Raw genomic sequence first — 19,044 nt, 5'->3', positions numbered from 1 at the left:
CTCTCTCTCTCTCTCTCTCACACACACACACACACCCACACTTCCACCCAGTACTACTCTTTACGACGACAACAACTCTTCAAAACGAATCTACAACCCTTACCAACACACCCACCATCCTCACTCCTTCCCACCCAGCAAGCTGGGCAACTTCCAAGCCCAACAGCGTCTCCTAATTCCCGCCGGTTGCTCCTCCACCATTATCGCCACCCTCCCATCCAATCCAGCTCCTAGGCATCACCCTCCAAATCTTGACCTCACCACTCCTCAGGTCGTCAAGCTTGAAACTTTCCAGCTTGACCTTCTTGTTCTCACGGCCCTGCTCCCAAGCCCTGACCTTCTTCTTGGTGCCATCCCATTCGCCCACGACAGCGACGTGGTCAGGTTTGCCTACCTCGACACTGTACTTGGCGTGCATGGCGCCGTGCTTGCCTTGGAACTTGGCGTTGCGGATGCTGATGATGTCGCCGGGGCGGATCTCGTCGTTCTGGCTTGTGCTGGCGTTGGCAAGGTTGCTGTACACCAGGGCGCCATAGGCACGCGTGCCGACAGGGTGAAGAGCGTCCTTGTGGGGACGCAGCAGCTCGTGAATGAGTCCTTGTGGAGTCCCATCGCCTACAACGGTGTCCTTCAGCTTGTGGACGGCCTCGCCGATGGCACGACCAAACCGCTCGTAGCTTTCCTCAAGCTGGTCCTGACGCAAGGCTCGTGGTGGGGCCTCGTGACGTTGGTCGAGCTGGACATCGGAGGGGTCCTGGGGGTTGAAACGAACGGTGATAACGGTCTGGGAGTAGTCCTGGAACAACACATAGATATCCCGAGTCACAATTGTCTTGCCGCCCTGGTGGGGATCAGAGGAGGTTGATTCTTCAGACTCGAAGAAGATATCCTTGCGGCCGTGGAGCTGCGAAGGCAGGCCGTTGGGCTGCAGCCACCATCCTGACTGGTTGGCTAGATCAATGTCATTAGCAACAAACCCAGACTCCATGGAAGGCCGAGTAACATCGACCGAACGTCTTCCACCGCTACCACGGGGGACATCCAGCGACTTTCTCGGCGGAGGAGCTCGGTTTGGCGGTGAGGAAATAGGAGGGGGGATAGGCGACCTCAGGTTCTGAGGGGGAGGAGGTGGCGGGGAAAACTGGAGGGTCTCATGCGCCGATGTCTCCTCGTTCTGCCTGACATGCGGAGAGGGCATCGGGAATGACGGAACAGCTGGAGCTGCCTGAGAAGACGAACTATAGTTGTATGGATCGTACTCATCATCATCGTAGTGAGCAGGCGGCGCCTCTTTCGGCGGGGGAGGGGGAGGGGGGGCTGTGCGGGGCGCATCTACAGACTTGCGCGAGGGCGCTGGCGCACTTGGTGGAGGGGGAGGCTGACTAGGAATTGGAGGAGGCCCTGCTCTCGGGGCCGCTGTGGGAGGAAGCGGGGGCGCCTCACTCGTTGGCGATCTCGGTCCGATATCCTCGAAACTCGACTCCCGCTGATGGGCCTTGAGCGCATCTTTGTGAGGAACCGACGACGCGATGTCGGTGTCGTAATCGCCCTCATATTCGGTGATCTCTTCTTCGTCACCACTGTCCTCGTCCCTTGGTGGTGCGCCGGGAATTGGGGGCGGCCGGGTGTCAGCCGTTGAATCCCTACGCAGCGGGGGAGCGGCTGTGGGAGGCGGAGGAGGGGGTCTGCTCTGTGTGGGGAGTGGAGGGGCGGCGCCAGGGATTGGAGGCGGTGCCCTGCTGTCGCGCCTGGGGATAGCAGGTGCCGATGGTGAAGTTGGAGGGCTCTCATCATGAGACCGACGGGGGGCAGCCCGGGGTGATGTAGGTGGCAGTGGTGGAGGACCGCCAGCCCCAGGTGGCGGGGGAGGAGGAGCTCTAGTCGCATGGGCTACATCAGGTTTTGGTGTATCGGATTCATCATTGGGCCTTTCGGAGAGCTCGTCGTCAGACACCGACCCTTCACTAGGGGACTTAATCGCCGACGCAGTTGGCGGTGGTGGTGGCGGACGTGCTTTGCGAGGTTAATAATGACACTCCACAGTGCAAAACGATGGGCATCACTATACTTACAGTCCAGAGAAGGAACAGGGGGGGGAGCTGATCTCCCGCCAGGAATAGGGGGGGGTGCGCTATGTTCGTTGGGCGTTTCTACACCTGTGTTAGCTTTGTTGAGATGGTGCTCGACAAACAACATACGGGCTGGCGCAGCTTCCTGATGGGGAGTCTGCAGCTGGGCCTCGTCCTCGTCATCTTCCACCTCTTCGGCAGCAGACTGTTTTCGCTCGGGAGGCGGCGGTGGGCGCGAGAGCCCAGGCAAAGGAATGCCGGGCATAGGAACGGGGGGCGCGCGGGCAGTAGGCGAGACCGGCTCCTCATGCTCCTCAATGTGCTTCTCAGGGGCGGCCTTCTTCTTCTTGGGCATCATAGGTGCCGGGGCACCAAACAGCCCAGGGATGCCCATACCCGGCATGCCCATACCGCCTGACATCTTGGCCATTCTTGCGCGCAGTTCCTCCTTGCGCCGAACCTCTGGGTCGATATCCTCCTCCTCCTCTTCTTCTTCCTCTTCATCTTCCTTATCAGCCTGTTCATCATCGTCTTGTTTCGCGGCAGTAGCAACATGCTTTGGTCTAACGTCATTTTCCTCCTTTTCGGTGAGCTCCTCCAGACCCTCGGTGGTCTCGCCAGCCCCAGACATATCAGCCTCATTACCATCATTCGGTTCGACTCCTCTTGAAGATCTGCGACGCCCAGGGTGCGGGATTCGAGGTGGGTGAGATTCATCTAGAGAGCCGCGGCCTGTGGTGTCTTCGGTATCGCGACGCTCCAGAGGGGGTGGAACAGGAGCAGTAGCTTCACCTTCGGCGGCAGTGGCATCGTGGCTATCCAAACGTTTCTTCACTGGTTTCTTGGGCTTCTCCTTCTTGGCAGCAGCCTCGGCATGACGAGCCGCAGTCTCCATTTGCTGCTTTTGGAGAAGAGCGAGGCGCTCCTTCAAGCTCATGGGCTTGGGTTCATCATCAGCGGCTTCACCCTCATTCCTTGATGAGGTTGGGGCCGTATTACCAACAAGTCCCGCTTTTCCAGCATTCTCCAGCGTTTCGGCTTCTTGCTCCTTGACCTCCGGATCCTCATCACGACGATATACTTTAGCAACAGGGGCCTGGGTGACCGGTGGAATATAGGCGTGCCTGCTAGGAGGGGGGGCAACAAACGGCTTCTTGATGAAGCTCGAGCCGCCTCCTGAGCTCAGCCCGCTAGGCTTGAAGGGGGCGGGGGGGGCTGCAGCTGCCTTGTTGAAAAGAGCAAGACGATCCTTGAAAGAATTTCCGGTTGGCTTATCAGAGACAGGTGGAGGTCCTGCACTGGGTTTGGAGACAACGGCAGCAGGCTTGGGCGCAGGGGGCGACTTTGCGGCAGACGGCGCCTCAGTGGGCTGAGGAACAGGAGGTGCGGGCGCGGCCACTGGAACAGGGGCGGGTGCGGGAGCCGGAGGGGAGGCGGGAGCTTGGGCAGATTGAATTGGCACCGGAACAGCCGCAGGTGCTGGCGGAGGAGAGGAAATCGTCGGCTCGGGCGAGGGAGATCTCAAGGGCTCAGGTTCAGGCTCCGGAGCAACTTCGTGCTTCGGAGATTCCGGGGCTGGAATCGGAGCTTCGGCGGCGGGTTTATGTTCCCTTTTGGACTGGGGCCGTGTCGCCGGACGAGGAGGTGCTGCAGGCTCATACTTTTCGACGAAATTCCTGGGGAAAATACCCTCTTGCTTGTTGCCGGCCTCGTCGACGTACTCCCCCGCATACCAATCGGCATCTTCCTCGTCGGTCACAGTTATGATCTGGCCGACGCTGAAAATGAGGTCATCTTCGTGGCCCGAGTTGTATTCGTACAAGGCCTTGACCTTGAACGACATGATGACGCGGCTCGAGGCCTCGGAGTAAGTGAACGGCAAGGTAGCTACTGTTGATGTCTGCAGCGTTGTGTTGCGTGCTTTGGGCTTGTCGTCAGAGGCAGGCAAGCTATTAAACGTCGCTCGCTGGCTCGGCAGATGCGGGGCGGGGTTGGCTTTCGGTCCGCTTCTCTTCGTGGGCTGGACTTCGAGGACTTTTCAATGTAAACACACGCCAAGTGCAAGTGAGGTCGTAGGACCTGCTGTGTAAACGTAATGCTGAAGGCGGAGTGCGAGAGAAGAACCGCTCGATCTCCAACAGCTGGTGGTCATGGAAGGGCGGTCCTTGCTTGGTCACCCCTTGCAAGCCGGACGTCGGACGCCTCAGCTTGTTCTGCAGTGTGGCTAAAAGTGTTGGCTTAAGGCGCACATCTGATCCTCAACGTCAGCGCATAAGAGGCTACCACACCTTGCGTTTGTTGCTATAGTCTACGTGTTTCAAATCTGTCTTTTTGATTTGGACACCTCACCAGGCAGCAATTCAACCGGAGTTGGGAGTGTTGCAGTCAGGAGGTGGCTTGGGCAGTTATCTCATGTCCTGTTGTCGCTGTGTTGCTTGGAGATGACCCCTCAGTGAAATGACGAGGTGGATCAACGCCTCACCTCGGAAGCTCCAAGCTGCTTGGCAGCTGGCAAGTGTCCCCTCTGTCCGGCAGGCATCGCCCCTCCATCGCATTTGTAACTTTCTGATATCTCTAGCTTGGCATCTTTTGTTTCACATGCCCATCAACAACGACATTTGCGCCAGCAGCAAACACAAGGTACCTACCGCCTGTCGATCGGCTAAACTACTACTCTTTATCAACGTCACCTCTCCTAACGATAACCTCCTTTATCTCCAACAACATCACCAAACCCCCAAGCCATCACCTCCATGGCGTCCACCCCCAACCCTCCTAAATCCATCCTCAAAAACCCACCACCCACCCCCGACGCCCCCTCGGCCCTCGAACTCACAGGCCTAACCCGCGCCCAAGCAGCCCAACTCCTCACCCTCTCCAAAACAGAGCTCAAACCCCCCATCCCCATCGAAACCTTCGAGCTCCTCTCCGCCGCCTTCCCCTCCTCCCAACCCCCTTCCCAATCCGACATCTCCCTCCTTCTCTCCCACCTCCCCAACTTCTCCCCCTCAGAGTACCTCGATCTCGTAGACGAACGGAACTGCCTCAACACATGCGGCTACGCCCTCTGCTCCAAACCCCGTCGCAACTTTCCCGGCAAGGTCAAAATCCGGCGGTCAGGCGTGGCGAAAACGGAGGACCTGAACAAGTGGTGCAGCGATGAGTGCGCGCTAAAGGGTATGTACATCCATGTTCAGCTCGAGCATCCTTCGTACGAGTGGGCAGGAGAAAAGGGGGAGATGAAGGTCAAGATTCGGCTGAGGGAGGACGAGGAACCGGGTGTAAAGGAGGTGGAAAAGGCCGTGGAGGGGCTCTCGCTCGATGGGGCCGGTGACGAGAGGGATAAGAAGGGAGATGAAGCCCACGAAAAAAAGAAGCAAGCGGGCAAACTAGCCGTCGAGAGGAATGGGATGGGCGTCGATAAAGTCGAGGTCACGATTGGGGAGAAGGAGATCACCCAGCCGCCCACAGCTCCCACCTTCACGAGCGCCCAGGGAGGCGAGAGCGATGCCCATCTCATGGTGGAAGGATACAAGATTGGCAGCAAGGGCAAGAAACCAAACAACACTGGCGGTGAAGGCGAAGATGATGATGACGATGATTTTATTCCTTCTATTCGTATTGAGAGCCTCAACTATGGGAGGCCTTGATTCTATCTTTGGTAAAAGGGACAAGCAAACAGACAGCATTGGGGTTGCATAACAAGTGGCGTTTTGATAGTTTATGATACCCGGTTTACGATTGTCGGACCTTGGAAATAAAACCTACCTTGAGTTTACAACATCTGGAGGATTCACATGACAGATCAAAGTCACAGCATTTATCACCTGGGCAGACATGGGCTCCCCAACGAGGCGGGACCCAGCCGTCTCACACAACAAATCCCATCCGCATCACCATAAAGGAGAAGCGTAGTCTGGCAGTCGAGCGTCATCCTCAGCATTACCTGCAGGACTCAGCGACACCTAAATGGGTGGGGCAACAGATTGCTTTATTCTTCAAAGCTATCGCATGCCGTGTTTGTTTTTCCCTTTCCGACCGACCACGACCCAGCGCCGTCAGTATTGGCCCAACGCCGCAGCATGATGATTCCCATGTGATGAAGAGATCTTCATACTCCTTTCCCAACTTTTGTTGACCGTCATAAAAGGGTATCGTGATCGAAGTCGTCAAGCGTCGTTTTCTGTTGGTGGTCCTAAAATGTCCCCTCTTTCGAAGAAACAATTTAGTCGCGGCGGGGGCGGTCACCACCGAAGCGGCGGGGGCCACGCTCAACAGCGGGGTTCTGGGTAACGGGGATGACGTTGACGGGGATGGCGTCGAACTGTGAATTGTTGTCAGTTTTTCCACTCTCGTGGCCTTCAGACACTGGGCAACACATACGCCGAGGTGCTTAAGGAGGTCCTTGGTCTCGGTATCGACATCGAGCTGGCCGCTCTCGGAGTTCTGGGTGAAGTCGAGAGCGGAGACCTCGGGAACGTACTGATCCTTGCGCTCACGCTCCTCCTCCTGAAGCTTGAAGGAGATACCGCGGACGGGGCCACGCTGAATGCGCTTCATCAAGTGGGTGGTGTAGCCGGCAATCTTGTTGCGGAGGCGCTTGGAGGCAATGATGGCGATCTCATCGCACACACTTTTTCCTCAGAGTCAGTCGGGTCTCCCCTCTGCCCAAAATCCAGGTTGGAGAAAAACATACCGCTTGTTGGTCTCGAAGTCGAGAGTCAACTTGGGGTAGTACCGCTCAATGATGACCTTGGCGGACTTCTTGACAGTCTTGGTACGAACGCGACCCATTTTGACGGTTTGGTGTGGTGGTTGGTTGTTGGTGAAGGGAAAAAAAGACCTACCGAGGGCGACGCTTGGAGTTTCGGACACAGAAAAGAAGAAGCAAGAGGATTCACGCAGTCGAGCTCGCCAAACCTGTGGTGGTTTTTCAGAGTGGGTCTGCAATTGTGGGGGTTGCGTGCGCTTAGGGCATGCCAATCTTTTGGGGTGTGGCTGGTGGGCTGGTGAAGCTTACTATTTTGTGGCTGCCACTTGAGGTGGGGCAACTGCGGCTGAGGCATTCCCAGATTCACTCTATGACAGTCGCTCCAAAAACTTGAGCCAACAATAGTAAACAATGCCTTTAGACATCAGTACAAGGGAAATGGCTCACATGGTATATATTTCTACAAAGAACATATTGTACATTATGGAGCTATCAGAAAGATAGTCCAGTCACTCCCAATCGACTCTAGTTCTCCGAATTCAAACCATAGTCCTGTGCACCCTGCGAGAGCTTAGTTGAGTAGGACTTGCGAATGGTTGACTGGCTGACCACCTCAACCTCCTTCCGCTGTTGTCCAAAAATGCCCTCACCATCACCAATCAGCTCACGGGCAACCAGCTCAGCCTCGGCATCCACTGAGTCCTTGAGCACGATCCGCAGCTTGCCATCTGAGTTGACGGAAGCCGTTTCAGGCTGAACGTAAACCTTGGCGCCGTTCTTGAGATCAGGGTCGAAATGTCGAAGAGGCGACTTCCCGGACTTCTGATTGTGAGCGTTGTCGCCCTCGCTGGTCTCGGTGACGAAACCAGCAACACCCAATTTGGCGCTGCTGTAGCTCTGCTGGCTGCGCGGCCTGAGCACTCTGGCTTCAACCGGCTTATGTTCCTTTTGCGGGCCGTACAGCGGGTGGTTGTCCATGTATGCACCGGTGCGGATGTACGAGAGACCGGCGGAAGGGTGGGTCTTTGGAGGACCATGTTCGGCATATGGGTTGTTGGTGTCGTGGGTTGAATATGTGTGTTGTGGGGGATGCAACATTTGCTCAGTCGTCAGTTCCGTCGGTTGCTTCAGAGGTGCGAGATCCAAGAACTCCCCAACCAGCTGATACAGCACTGCGTTCTGGTTCCGAACATTCCGCAAGTACTCGGTAACGTCATCCTCAAGAATAGAATCGACGGTGACCTTGTCATACTCGGTCTCTGCGTTGTCCAAGGCTTTCAACCTGGCCGTCTCGTTGAGATCGCGGGCGATCTTGGCCTTCAGAAACATACGGAAGGCGGCGCGACGGGGGCGAACCCTCTCAGCCAAGTACTTCTTGAAGTCGCCGGGCGACATGCCGGCAAGCCATGGGCCAGAAAACCTCCATCGTTGGTCGACAAGCTTTGCACGGTCCTTCGGGGCGATGGCGGTGCGATCGATGTCGTCCTCGAAAACGGACCTGGTCGCGGCATCGGTTCTGTGTCTCGAGCTTGCAAACGAGGAGGGCGTAGAGATCGGGAGACCAAGTTCTTGGAACTTGAGAAGGGTGAGGCCGTGGTCGGCGCCTGAGGCGTAGTCGGTAATTTGCTCGATCGTATCGATGCCCTTGATGCGGAGCATGGGAGTCGAGGACTTGGTAGTTGATCGAAGAGGGAGAGGACGCTTCAAGCCCCAGTCCCCCTCCTTGCGGGCGTGACTAAGGGTTGTGATGACCTGGTGCGTTGGGTAGGCCGAGGTAGCTGTATCGGAGTGCGACTTGAAGGTTGCTTGAGCGGCTTCTGCCGCCGGTGGTGGGAGGGGTGCCGGCATAGAGAACATCCGCGACGCCCGGAGAAGCGCGCCTCCCGGGGACACGCTCCTGGAAACCATGGTCAATGTGGCTGGATTGGCCCGAAAGCGCTCTCCTGGCTGTCGTCGAGGTCGGGGTCGGGGCCGCGAGAGATCGGGGCTTCGTTCCTTCAACCGCCGAGTTGAGCTGCAAAAATTCCCGAGCTCCAAAAGTTGAATGGATGCCCCATTGGCCATCAGTTCATGCCAAGGCCGAGTTCTTCAACCCTAACCCTTTGTCATGCAAAGTTACCCCTGATTACCTAGTTACTAGTATGTAAAGTGATTTAGAGACATATCTTGGGTATCTTGTACATCTATTCATTTTTGTCTATACCTTTACATCACCTCTCTAGCAACTCGATGCCAACACCACGCAATGCGTTGACTGCCCACGATGGATAGCTCTGTCCATCAGGGTACAGTCCAACAAAAAACTTCTTGACGAATGCCGGGAATTGGTCAGCAATGATGGCCTCTCTGGCCTGTCTCATCAGATCCAGCTGATACCACACGTTGTGTAGTGTCAGCAGGTGCGCCGCAACTGTCTCTTTGGCGGCATTGTGGTGAATGAATGCCCTTGTAATGCCCAGCGACCCTTCTTGGCCGACAGGCCTGCAGCACTGACACCCACAACCCTCCTCGATGGGCCCGAAATCAACGGCATACATCTCTCTTTTCATGTTGAGTACACCATGCTTGGTGATGGCATTCCCAAACCGCGCAGTGCGTGTGGGCCACACGCAGTCGAACATGTCTGCTCCCAGTGCCACGCTGACCACAAGATCCTCTGGGTACCCAATTCCCATAACGTATCTCGGCTTGAGTTCTGGTAGTTGCTCCGTGCAAGTGGCCACCACCTTGCAGAAGTCATCCTTTGCTTCACCTCCGCTCAGTCCGCCAATGGCGATACCGGGTGTGTCACGGGCGACCATCTCGCGGCAGCATTCCCGGCGCATCTCCAGGTCCAGTCCACCCTGAATGATGCAGAACAGGTTCTGCCTTTCTGGGTATTTGTGGGCAGCGATACATCTGTCGAGCCAACGTACACTGCGCTCCATCGCCTCTCTCATGCGCGCCTTGTCTGGGTGTGTAGTGACGAGGACATCGTCCAGCTGCATCATAATGTCGGATCCGATCGAGTTTTGGAGGCTCATCGAGTGCTCGGGGGTTAAGAGCATAGGGCTGCCGTCGTGTGGTGAGAGGAAGCGCACACCTTCCTCGGTGACGTTGGCCAGCTTGAGTAGCGAGACCATCTGAAACCTTTGACATCTCAGCTATTTTGCTTCCCATGACTAGAATTGGCCACGTACCCGCCACTATCAGTAAGAAGATTGTGATTCCATCCCTGAAACTTGTGCGCGCCTCCTACAGCATCAAGGACTTCCTGACCAGGCTTCAGGCCGAGATGGTAGGTGTTGTTGAGGCAGAGACGGCATCCAGTTGCCTCGAGTTGTTCGGGGGTAAGGCCTTTGAGTGAAGCCTGCGTGGCTACAGGCATGAAAATTGGGAGGTTGACCTGACCGTGGGGCAGCGTCAAGATGGATGCGCGGGCACGGGTTGTCTGTTAGATATCTGCATTAGTTGTCAGGCATGTCTAGCAGCATGGAGAGGAGAGGGATTGCACATACAGAGCACTTTCCCACCAGCTCAAAAGTGAGGGCGGCAGAGGATGCCGATCTGGTCGTAGAAGCCATTCTTCTTGCAGTTGCCCACATTCCTGTTCGTTACCGCAACCAAAAGCCAAGTGAGCCGTTGTCGACTGTTGCTCGTGAAAATGCCCCTCGTTCTTTGAACCCGCTGCCAAGCCTGGAAATTCTCCAAAAGTCGAGTGGAGCAAACGGTTAAGGTGGATCCATAAGGCTACCCCTCGATTTGATCTCCAACCCATGCCCCACCATGACTGTCTCTTGGACCCTTCCAAGCTGTTGTGATTGTGACGTATCGCCGTATGTACATATGTCTAGATTATCAGTAATCTTGGCCCATATGGATGCATCTCCTGTCTTGAATTCAAGAGCCATCAGTACGGCCACGTCCAAGAAAAGATACCAGCACCTTTCCGCAACCCACAAGATCGGCATAAATCCCTCCTATTTCGCAACCAGGGAACAGTGGCTTTTGTTTTCTCATATCGGTACGCAATTTGGAGCCTTATGGCATGACTGAGCAATATGCCACAACTATCATTCATCGTCTATTCACCACCTTGTCTCCTTCTCTGGAGGGCGGTCCGCTATGGCAACAGGCACAAATGTCAAATGAACACCACGGATGCAACCTAGCAGTACCCGAAGATAACATGACCTACCACGCCCGAAGCTTGAACTGGATGTTTAACTCTGGCCAAGTTGAAGATATGGCAACTTTCCTGGAACTCCAGGAGATTGTTTGGATCCCTCAGGTTTCTCCATTGATGCCCCACTTCTGCCCAGCTAACCCCAACCCGAGCCCAAGTCCCAAATGACCAACGTCAAAGATCCTTCTGGCCCAAAATCAGGCGATTTCTCTCTCCTCCCGGGACGCATTGCCGGCGACGGGCACCAACAATATCTGGCTATTCCTCTTTGTTGTACTCCCTCCTACTTCGGCTATAATGTTGCATCCCGAGTCCATTTTTCCTTCGCCATGTAGAAAAAATTTCGGTTCAACTCAGGGAGATCGTCGAACAAGCGCTCCCGCACCCATGACCCCTTGGCCCTTCCCTGTTCTTCACCACTAGCAAAATCCGAGCCGCGCTGCCCAGAGATACCGACTCTGCTGCGCCAGCCTCGGCGCATAATGACATCAAATCGGAGCTGGAAAGCTTGGGAATGGTTGTTTCTCAGGTTGTCCGACCTGGCCAAATCTTTCCCTTGTTTGCATTGTAATCAGAACTATAAAACTCTAGGCTATTCCTTGCGCTTGCGTCGTGTGTGTGTGCTCAGACTTCATCCAAGTGTCAAAAAGTGCTGTCAAATGACCACGGACTTTAGACAACGAAAAAGGATACTCCACTGGAAGCACAGTTTTGACCTCGGGACCAGCCTGACCGGCTCTGACCTGACAACACAATACAACACGGGCACAAAAGAGCCGTTCATCAATTTGGTCATTGCTTAGCTGTGTCTTGGCCTCGTCAATTTTTTGTTTCGTGGTTCGTTTCTATTTGAGGTTCTTATAAGCGGATACCCCGACACGATTTCTTTCATTCGCATCGCTCTCATGTTTTTTTGAGATACCTTCACGACATCTCGACAAGTCCAATTGTGTACTACTTAATCGGTTCTTTTTCTCAAGCCAGGTTGCCATCCCTCCGGCCGCTTTGGATTGATTCATACACGCCTGTTTTCGAACCCAACCTGGAAGCTTCACACACCTGCGCCATATCCTGTGCTGATACTATAGACCACCATCTTCTGAACCACAGCATCAAGGATGGCCCCCGATGAATTTCACCTCTTCCCCTTCCTTCCAGCCGAACTCCGCCTCCAAATCTGGCGCCTCGCCCTTTCCCCTCGCGTCGTCGTCCTCACCCAGTCCTTCACCTCCCCAACTCCCCCACCCACCCTTCTCTCCGTCTGCCACGAATCCCGCCAGGAATCCCTCCGCTCCTTGGTCCTCCTCCCCCAGATAAACACCTACCTCCACCCCGGCACCGACATCCTGTACTACCCCCGTCCTGTCTCTCCGCTAGGCTACTCCACCCCCTCCCCGCCAGCCGACATCTGTCTGGAGCTCATCGCCAAAGTCGCTGTCGACTATGTCAGCTCAGAAATCAGGAGAGAGTGGGAGGTGTACAACAAATATTCCTTCTTAAAGTCGTTCCCCAATTTGAAGGAGGGGTATCTTGTGATTAATGCACAAGAGAGCAGCAGCAGCAGCAGCAGCAGCAGCGGTGGTGGTGATAGGGGGAATAGGGCAATTGAGCTGATTGATCCGAGGGGGGATAAGGAGGAGATTATGGGGATTATGGAGAGGGTGAGGGAGAGTTTTTGTTATGAGCTGCCTGCTCCTTCGCCGGTCGAGGAGGATGGTGAAGGGGAAAAGGTTGAACGGGAGGAGGTAGAGGAAGAAGAAAAGGAGAAGTGGGTCGATGGGAGGATTGAGTATAATGGGCTGGAGCTTGTGCCGAAGGCGATGGTTTGGGGGGGTTGTGCTGGAGGTGTGGTTGGAGTTTGCGGGTGATGCTTTCCCTTCTTTTGCATTTTTTTTTTTGGTTGCTTCAAGTTCTAGCATTTGTTTGGCTTCTGTTTTTTTTTCCTCGGTTTTTTCGGCATATAACAGCGCTGGTTTAGAAGGTTATTCGGGGAGGGGGATAAAGAGGATAGATAGGGACAAATATTGTAATTAGTGTTGTAAATACTGGGTCATGTGTACATAATAGGGGTACGGATTATTGGATGTTATGAAAACCCTTCTAAAATACCTTGCCATGTCGACTCGGTTCTCATATGAGGTTGATCTGCTCTTCAGTGTCATGTGTTCAGCATGCTCTCAACAGAGCATATATGCCGACAAAGCCAGCATGATCCAGCTCAGCAGGCCATATCTTGCATCTCGCAAGGACATGGCGCCGGAAGGTCCAGAGGGCGAAGGTGGAGGCGTTGGGGTTGCGTTGGATTCTTCGTCATTGGGTGGAGGTTCAGTCGGTGAGGCAGTCGGGATGAGATCAACAATATTGCCATTGCCCCCCAGGCTTCGGCTTCCTGCAGAGGTGAGGATGATGTCGCCATTATCATTGCCGCCGCCGCCGCTTCCCCTGATGGTCGCTCCACCAGGTGGGTAGTCATCACAGAATGTAGTGAACGCTGCAAAGACTGTTTTTGACGTTAGACTCAACCTCATAAAACTATATCATGACTGGTTGCTTCTGCTTACTGCTGTAATCAGTCGACCTGCCTGTTGTCGCCCAGGCAGCACAGGTGCTCGCGTAGTCCTCCGCGACGGTCGTATATGAGCCGAAAGGGTCGTAGCACATGCACTCTGCCAGCTCTCTGTCCGAGATAGCGGTGAAGTTGGGGATCTTGCTTGAGCAGGATCGTACAATATTGGCGAAGGAGGCGCAGGCTCTGGGGGTGGATGAAGGTCCAACAGTCACTACGTCTCGGGTGGTGCTGGCATCGACCGTGGTCGTCCTTTGGGTCGTTGGACGGTTGGAACAGATGGGACTAACAGAAAGGCAACCATCCCAGATGACCGACATTGCTGGTGATTGGGGCAATTAGTGGCTGTGGCCCTCCAGTGACATATCAGTAAGCCTCAGCCAACATACCTGAAAAGGTCGAAGTGGCCCCCTCCACTGAGTTGTAGATATATGATGCACATGACGAGTATGCTGGGTAGAGAGCCGTGCCTGAGAAGCAGCATAAGCAGTCAAACATCTCCCCGAGTGGAGCTGTTGTAGCGAGAGCACCAGCGCTGGCACATGATGTGACCACAAGATTGGCAACAGAGCAAGCCGTGACGCCTGCCTGTAGTGCCATTGCTTGGACAGTCATATTTGGTGGTGGAAAATTGTTGACATGTAGGGCCTGGACATCGATGGTGTGGACCACCTCGACATATTGCTCGAGTATCGCAGTGACGACACCTGGCTGCACCAGGGCAATGACTGGGAGATATTTTCGAACCATCATTCCGTCGTCTTGGTAAACCAGCGAGAAGTGCCCAAGAACGGTCACAGGCACAATGGAGAGAAGGACATAGCTTCAGTTAAGTAGATATAGAAATCTCAAGGGCGAGGCTGGGGTCTCGCATATTGCGGCCCAGCTGAAATAAATATCGTCCAGCAAGTCCCGAGCTTTTCATCCTCTGCCACATGGCGCCTCTGTTTTGTTTGGGCTCGGTAGGATTTCCATGACCGACTCTTTGTTCTGTTAGAGTGCGGCTGAAATGCATTGGAAGGCCACCGCATGCTCCTGGCGACAAAAACGCCTGGCCTGAAGGCTGTGGAAGCATATGATTGGGGGTGACGGGAAGGGGTGACGACAATGAAGTGTAGCTACCCCGCGTCTGCATTCAATATTCTTGGCATCTCATCAGTCAATACTCCTTAGTGCTTGCTTGTAGAACGTGCAGGGAAATGCGGACAGAAATATAGCCTAATGGAGATCCTTCAACTGTCCACCTCGAATGAGAGAAATACTCATGCTCAAAGTACTTGTGCCCCTTGCCAATCTGTGCCGGTGATGCGCTGTTCTTGCTAACAGTGCTTCAGTACCCACCTGTTGATGCCGGCACTTGCTCATGCATGCTTCCAGAAGCTTGGTCAAAGCAGCGATGACCTAGTGATCCAAAAGGTCGGGTGCTCCATCGGCAGGGAGCCCTTGTCCACAGATGTGAATATGGATGGAGAGATGTCGACAGGAGACAACAGATTCGAAGCGGTGTCGGATAACTTTCTGAAAACCTCCACCGAAGGACTTTGGAGGTTACAGGAGATGCAATTCACACTACCAAGAATGCCTAAAGCTCCCTGTCACGTGAACAGGCATTGCTATGACGTCCTGACGCGTGACGCGGTCTGGATTGTTGCGCCAAGTCCAGGAGCTTGTGGGGGGCACAGGGAGGCCAAATTGGAGCCAATTTATAGCTGTCCACCACAAGCATAGACCAATGACTTCATGCTAGCTGCTGTTCGAGACATCGGACAGAATAAATCACTTTTTGGCTTTTTCCTGGCCTTCAAAACGAGAAAGACGGCTTTGTGCCCCATGCAGCAGCTGCATCAACACCGACCTCATTCATAATGGCGTCGCCGGCGTCGTTGTCTGAGTTGTCCTCTCGTCCAAAGAGGACCTCCCAACCTCAAGTTGACCTCCAGCAAGACAGGCCCGCAAGCAACAAAGATGGCTCAAAGAGTCCCAGAGAGGGCGACTTGACCCAGTCGCTCCAACACCTGACCATATCAACCACCTCATCGCCGGCAAGGCAGCCCCGCGCCCCTCGGCCTAGCCCCCTCAAGCCCACCTCCTCGTATGATTATCCTTCTGAGAGCTCCCCGCGTCGACCAAGCAGTGCCATGCGCAGTCCGCTGTCCAACTCTTCCTCCGTCAGATCACCATCCAGGGCTGGCACTCCCGCCCTACTAAGAAAAGCCTCGACGAACTCGCTCCGCTCGGTCAACGGTGTAACGCCACTCCGCCGAGCAAGCTCCGCCAGCATCCTCTCTCCAACCCCATCGAGGTCCGCCAGATCACCACTGAGAAGCATGTCGCCCGAATTTCCAGAGAAGCCCATCCTGACCCCGCAAGCCGTCGCGAATGCCCACTTCAAAGCCGAGCTAGATGCTCTCCATGGGCCGGACTGGAACCGCCCGGCCGAGACGGTTGTCATTCTTCAGGATGCCTGCTACGGTCACAGATTCTCGCGACCAAAAACCTCGAAAGCGCAGCTCAGCACCATTGTCGAACGACCAGAGAGGGTTAAGGCCTGTGTCCTGGGTGTATCGGCCGCATATGTCCGGCTGGGCGAACGACATCAGGATGGGGACTTTCCAATTGCCCCAGAGGCCAACCCGGCGCAGCTGCCCACAATACCTTTTCGAATACAGAAAAGCGACAGGCGACTTCCGCTAACCTCCCAGACGGTGACCAATGTCCACGGTACGAAATGGATGGAAGAGCTCAAGATCATGTGTGAGACGGCCGAATCGAAGCTGGCCGTCAACGGAAAAGAGCTCCAGCGACCAGATATCGACCGCGGGGCCAACACGGGCGCTCCTCAAAAGCTTCATGAGGGGGATCTATATCTCTGCGCAGAAACCTTGGAGGCTCTCGAGGGAGCATTGGGTGGTGTATGTGATGCGGTCGATGCCGTGTTTCGTCCCCAGGGGCCACAACGGGCCTTTGTTGCCATCCGACCGCCTGGTCACCATTGCTCTGGCTCCTATCCGTCAGGGTTCTGCTGGATAAACAATGTTCATGTCGGTATCATGCACGCCATCCTCAGCCACGGTCTGACCCACGCGGCGATCATCGATTTCGACCTTCATCACGGCGATGGCTCCCAGTCCATTGCCTGGCTACATAATGCGAGGTCCGCTGGGCTGGGTAAGAATGCAGCCTGGTGGAAGAAAACATCAATCGGGTACTTTAGTTTGCACGACATCAACTCTTACCCGTGCGAGATGGGCGATGAAGACAAGGTTAGGAACGCCAGCATATGCATCGACAACGCGCACGGCCAGAGTATCTGGAATGTTCATTTGCAGCCATGGAAGACGGAGGCCGACTTTTGGGCATTGTACGAGTCCAAATACTCGATTTTGCTAGACAAGACTCGGGAGTACTTGAGGGTCCAGACCGAGAAACTACGTGCTCAGGGGATGAATTCAAGAGCCGCCATCTTTTTGTCTGCCGGTTTTGACGCCAGCGAGTGGGAAAGCCCCGGCATGCAACGGCACAACGTCAATGTCCCGACTGAATTCTATGCCCGACTAACCAGAGACGTCGTTAAGATTGCTGCCGAAGAGGGCACAAGTGTGGAGGGGCGGGTTATCAGCGTTCTGGAAGGCGGTTACAGCGATCGGGCTTTGTGCTCGGGGGTACTGAGCCACATATGTGGTCTCGCTGGCGATGGTCCCCGCGCCAAGCAGGAGGTAGCTCCCTCTGGACTTGGTTACGAGATGGGCCAGAAGCTGGGCACAGTAGAGGCTGTGAAAGGAAACCCACCAAAAGAGGACCGAGCCCGTCAGTACGACCCATCGTGGTGGTCTGTTCCAGAGCTTGAAGCACTCGAAGCCGCCATCAGTGCCCCCTCGGTTGAGATCAGGAAGCCTCGAAATTTCACTCCGCCCACCTACTCTTCGCCAACACAAGCATCAGCAGCTAGAGCAGCTGTGCCTCCAAAGAATACTCGCCGCAGTGTGTCAGGTTTCGGCGTACCAAACAGCCACGGCCATAATTACAGGGCGCCTACACCTCCTCCACCTGACGTTGCGTGGACCACAGCAGCTCTCGAACTAAGCAGATTGCTGATCCCATCAGGACGACAGACAAACAGCTGCACTCATGAGGAGCTTGGCGCAGAGGCAACTCGAGCCCGGCGCGAACGTCAGTTTGCCTTGGCTCAAGGTGCAGAAGATGCAGATCCACAGACTATGCCGGTTGACGTTCCTCCTCCGGTGATTGTAGAACGAGCGCCCACCAGAATGTCGTTAAGAGAGCGTAAAACTAGGCCGACGTACTTGGAAGACGAGGACGATGATCGCAAATCACGACGAAAAACAGTCGCCGGACCAGCAGTGCTTGCTACGGAGAAGAAAAGACCACCCCCCAGTCGGCGACTTAGTACTGCGTCGACAACGGTGTCGACAGCGGTGTCGGAGACTGTGGACTTGGCACCGCCACTTCCTACAGCACCGATACGTGCCGGCTCGAGGTTGGAGCATGTTAGATCTGATTCTGTCGCAAGTGTTCGGACCGATGCTTCCGGAATCAATGTGAGAAAAACTCGGGCCCCAGCCAAGAAGGAGCCTGTCCCCAGAGCCCCAAGAGTTTCCAAGAAACATGTTGGTGCTCCCGCTGTGGCAGCACCCGAACTTCCAAAGTCCGGTGGCGAGGGTGGTGACGAAGTCGATAAGCTGGCGAAAGACATGAAGAAGATTAAGATCACTGTTGTGTCCAAGGCGGTGCGTGACGCTCGGGAACGGGAACGAAATGCGCAAGCCAAACTTGCCGCAACAGATACCATCTCTGTGACGGTGCCTACCGAGCCGAACGAAAATAAACCTCTCCTCTCAGTTCAACCACCGGAAAACCAGACGGTTCCCACCACCCCATCCGACACGGAGTCCACCTTTATCTCGAGCCCCCCTGCGTCAGCCGCAGAGAACTACCCTCTGCCTGCTTTATCATCACCAGGCCATTATCAACCTTCAGAATCGCCAGCATCTCCGCTTTACCCGGCTTCTGAAACCTTTTCCAACTCCGCTATGAGTTCTGTCACTCCCACCTTCTCGAGTCCCGTTCGTGGAGTTTCGCCCCACAGGACTACCTCAACTCCAACCCCGATGGATATGTTCGTCCATTATCATCCTGATGGCCCTACCCCTGAGTCGAATGTTCAACAGCAACAGCAACCACTGCAGTGGCTGCCTCCCAACGTGGCCACTCCCGTGTCGGCCATGGCCCCGATGAAGAGAGGAGATTTGCCCGTCTTTAGTAGCACCGGGGCAATTCCCTTTTCGCCGGGGCCACCTCAGACGCCCGTATCATCACCGCCTCCACCCGTCGCTGGGAGGGTGGGAACGCCTGCTGTGAAAAACTCGCCGGTTAGGAATCTGATCAAAAAGATGGAGAACAGATAGTTGTCGGGAGATGTTGGTCTTTCTTCAATACCACACATCAGGTCTGGGAGAAACATTGCAAGAGAGTTTGTTTTATACAGGAAAAGCGTGCGTGGAGGTTGAGGGGT

General features: G+C 55.0%; 8 protein-coding genes across 8 annotated transcripts; 3 read left to right on the top strand and 5 right to left on the bottom strand.

Moving 5' to 3' along the window:
* Positions 1–100: 100 nt before the first annotated feature.
* BBC1 (assembly of actin patch protein) lies at positions 101–4,500 on the bottom strand. The gene is made up of 3 exons (XM_062886740.1): positions 2,199–4,500; positions 2,073–2,150; positions 101–2,013 (listed from the first exon to the last, which is right to left on the bottom strand). The coding sequence occupies exons 1-3, from the start codon at positions 3,910–3,912 to the stop codon at positions 173–175; spliced, it is 3,633 nt and encodes a 1,210-aa protein (XP_062749885.1). The 5' UTR covers positions 3,913–4,500; the 3' UTR covers positions 101–172.
* A 322-nt stretch (positions 4,501–4,822) lies between these two features.
* On the top strand, positions 4,823–5,719 carry QC762_123220 (uncharacterized protein; the record flags this gene model as incomplete). Its single annotated transcript, XM_062886739.1, has 1 exon — positions 4,823–5,719. The coding sequence occupies one exon, from the start codon at positions 4,823–4,825 to the stop codon at positions 5,717–5,719; it is 897 nt and encodes a 298-aa protein (XP_062749884.1).
* Positions 5,720–6,221: 502 nt separating this feature from the next.
* Positions 6,222–6,863, bottom strand: RPS17B (40S ribosomal protein S17.e.B; the record flags this gene model as incomplete). Its single annotated transcript, XM_062886738.1, has 3 exons — positions 6,222–6,393; positions 6,453–6,702; positions 6,766–6,863. 3 exons carry the CDS (start codon positions 6,861–6,863, stop codon positions 6,295–6,297), a joined length of 447 nt encoding a protein of 148 aa, XP_062749883.1. The 3' UTR covers positions 6,222–6,294.
* A 442-nt stretch (positions 6,864–7,305) lies between these two features.
* QC762_123200 (uncharacterized protein) lies at positions 7,306–8,844 on the bottom strand (the record flags this gene model as incomplete). The annotated part of the gene is made up of 1 exon (XM_062886737.1): positions 7,306–8,844. The coding sequence occupies one exon, from the start codon at positions 8,842–8,844 to the stop codon at positions 7,306–7,308; it is 1,539 nt and encodes a 512-aa protein (XP_062749882.1).
* A 146-nt stretch (positions 8,845–8,990) lies between these two features.
* On the bottom strand, positions 8,991–10,459 carry QC762_123190 (uncharacterized protein; the record flags this gene model as incomplete). Its single annotated transcript, XM_062886736.1, has 3 exons — positions 10,278–10,459; positions 9,960–10,210; positions 8,991–9,909 (listed from the first exon to the last, which is right to left on the bottom strand). Exons 1-3 carry the CDS (start codon positions 10,362–10,364, stop codon positions 8,991–8,993), a joined length of 1,257 nt encoding a protein of 418 aa, XP_062749881.1. The 5' UTR covers positions 10,365–10,459.
* Positions 10,460–12,063: 1,604 nt separating this feature from the next.
* On the top strand, positions 12,064–12,813 carry QC762_123180 (uncharacterized protein; the record flags this gene model as incomplete). Its single annotated transcript, XM_062886735.1, has 1 exon — positions 12,064–12,813. One exon carries the CDS (start codon positions 12,064–12,066, stop codon positions 12,811–12,813), a length of 750 nt encoding a protein of 249 aa, XP_062749880.1.
* Positions 12,814–12,944: 131 nt separating this feature from the next.
* QC762_123170 (uncharacterized protein) lies at positions 12,945–14,264 on the bottom strand (the record flags this gene model as incomplete). Its single annotated transcript, XM_062886734.1, has 3 exons — positions 12,945–13,445; positions 13,507–13,833; positions 13,901–14,264. The coding sequence occupies 3 exons, from the start codon at positions 14,262–14,264 to the stop codon at positions 13,123–13,125; spliced, it is 1,014 nt and encodes a 337-aa protein (XP_062749879.1). The 3' UTR covers positions 12,945–13,122.
* A 1,112-nt stretch (positions 14,265–15,376) lies between these two features.
* On the top strand, positions 15,377–18,937 carry HOS3 (histone deacetylase; the record flags this gene model as incomplete). Its single annotated transcript, XM_062886733.1, has 1 exon — positions 15,377–18,937. The coding sequence occupies one exon, from the start codon at positions 15,377–15,379 to the stop codon at positions 18,935–18,937; it is 3,561 nt and encodes a 1,186-aa protein (XP_062749878.1).
* Between the last annotated feature and the right edge of the window lie 107 nt (positions 18,938–19,044).

Source organism: Podospora pseudocomata (assembly GCF_035222375.1).
Source record: "Podospora pseudocomata strain CBS 415.72m chromosome 1 map unlocalized CBS415.72m_1, whole genome shotgun sequence".
In the NCBI taxonomy this organism is placed as follows: Eukaryota; Fungi; Ascomycota; class Sordariomycetes; order Sordariales; family Podosporaceae; genus Podospora; species Podospora pseudocomata.
Note: the sequence above shows the minus strand (reverse complement) of the source record. Positions and strands in the feature narration are given on the sequence as shown.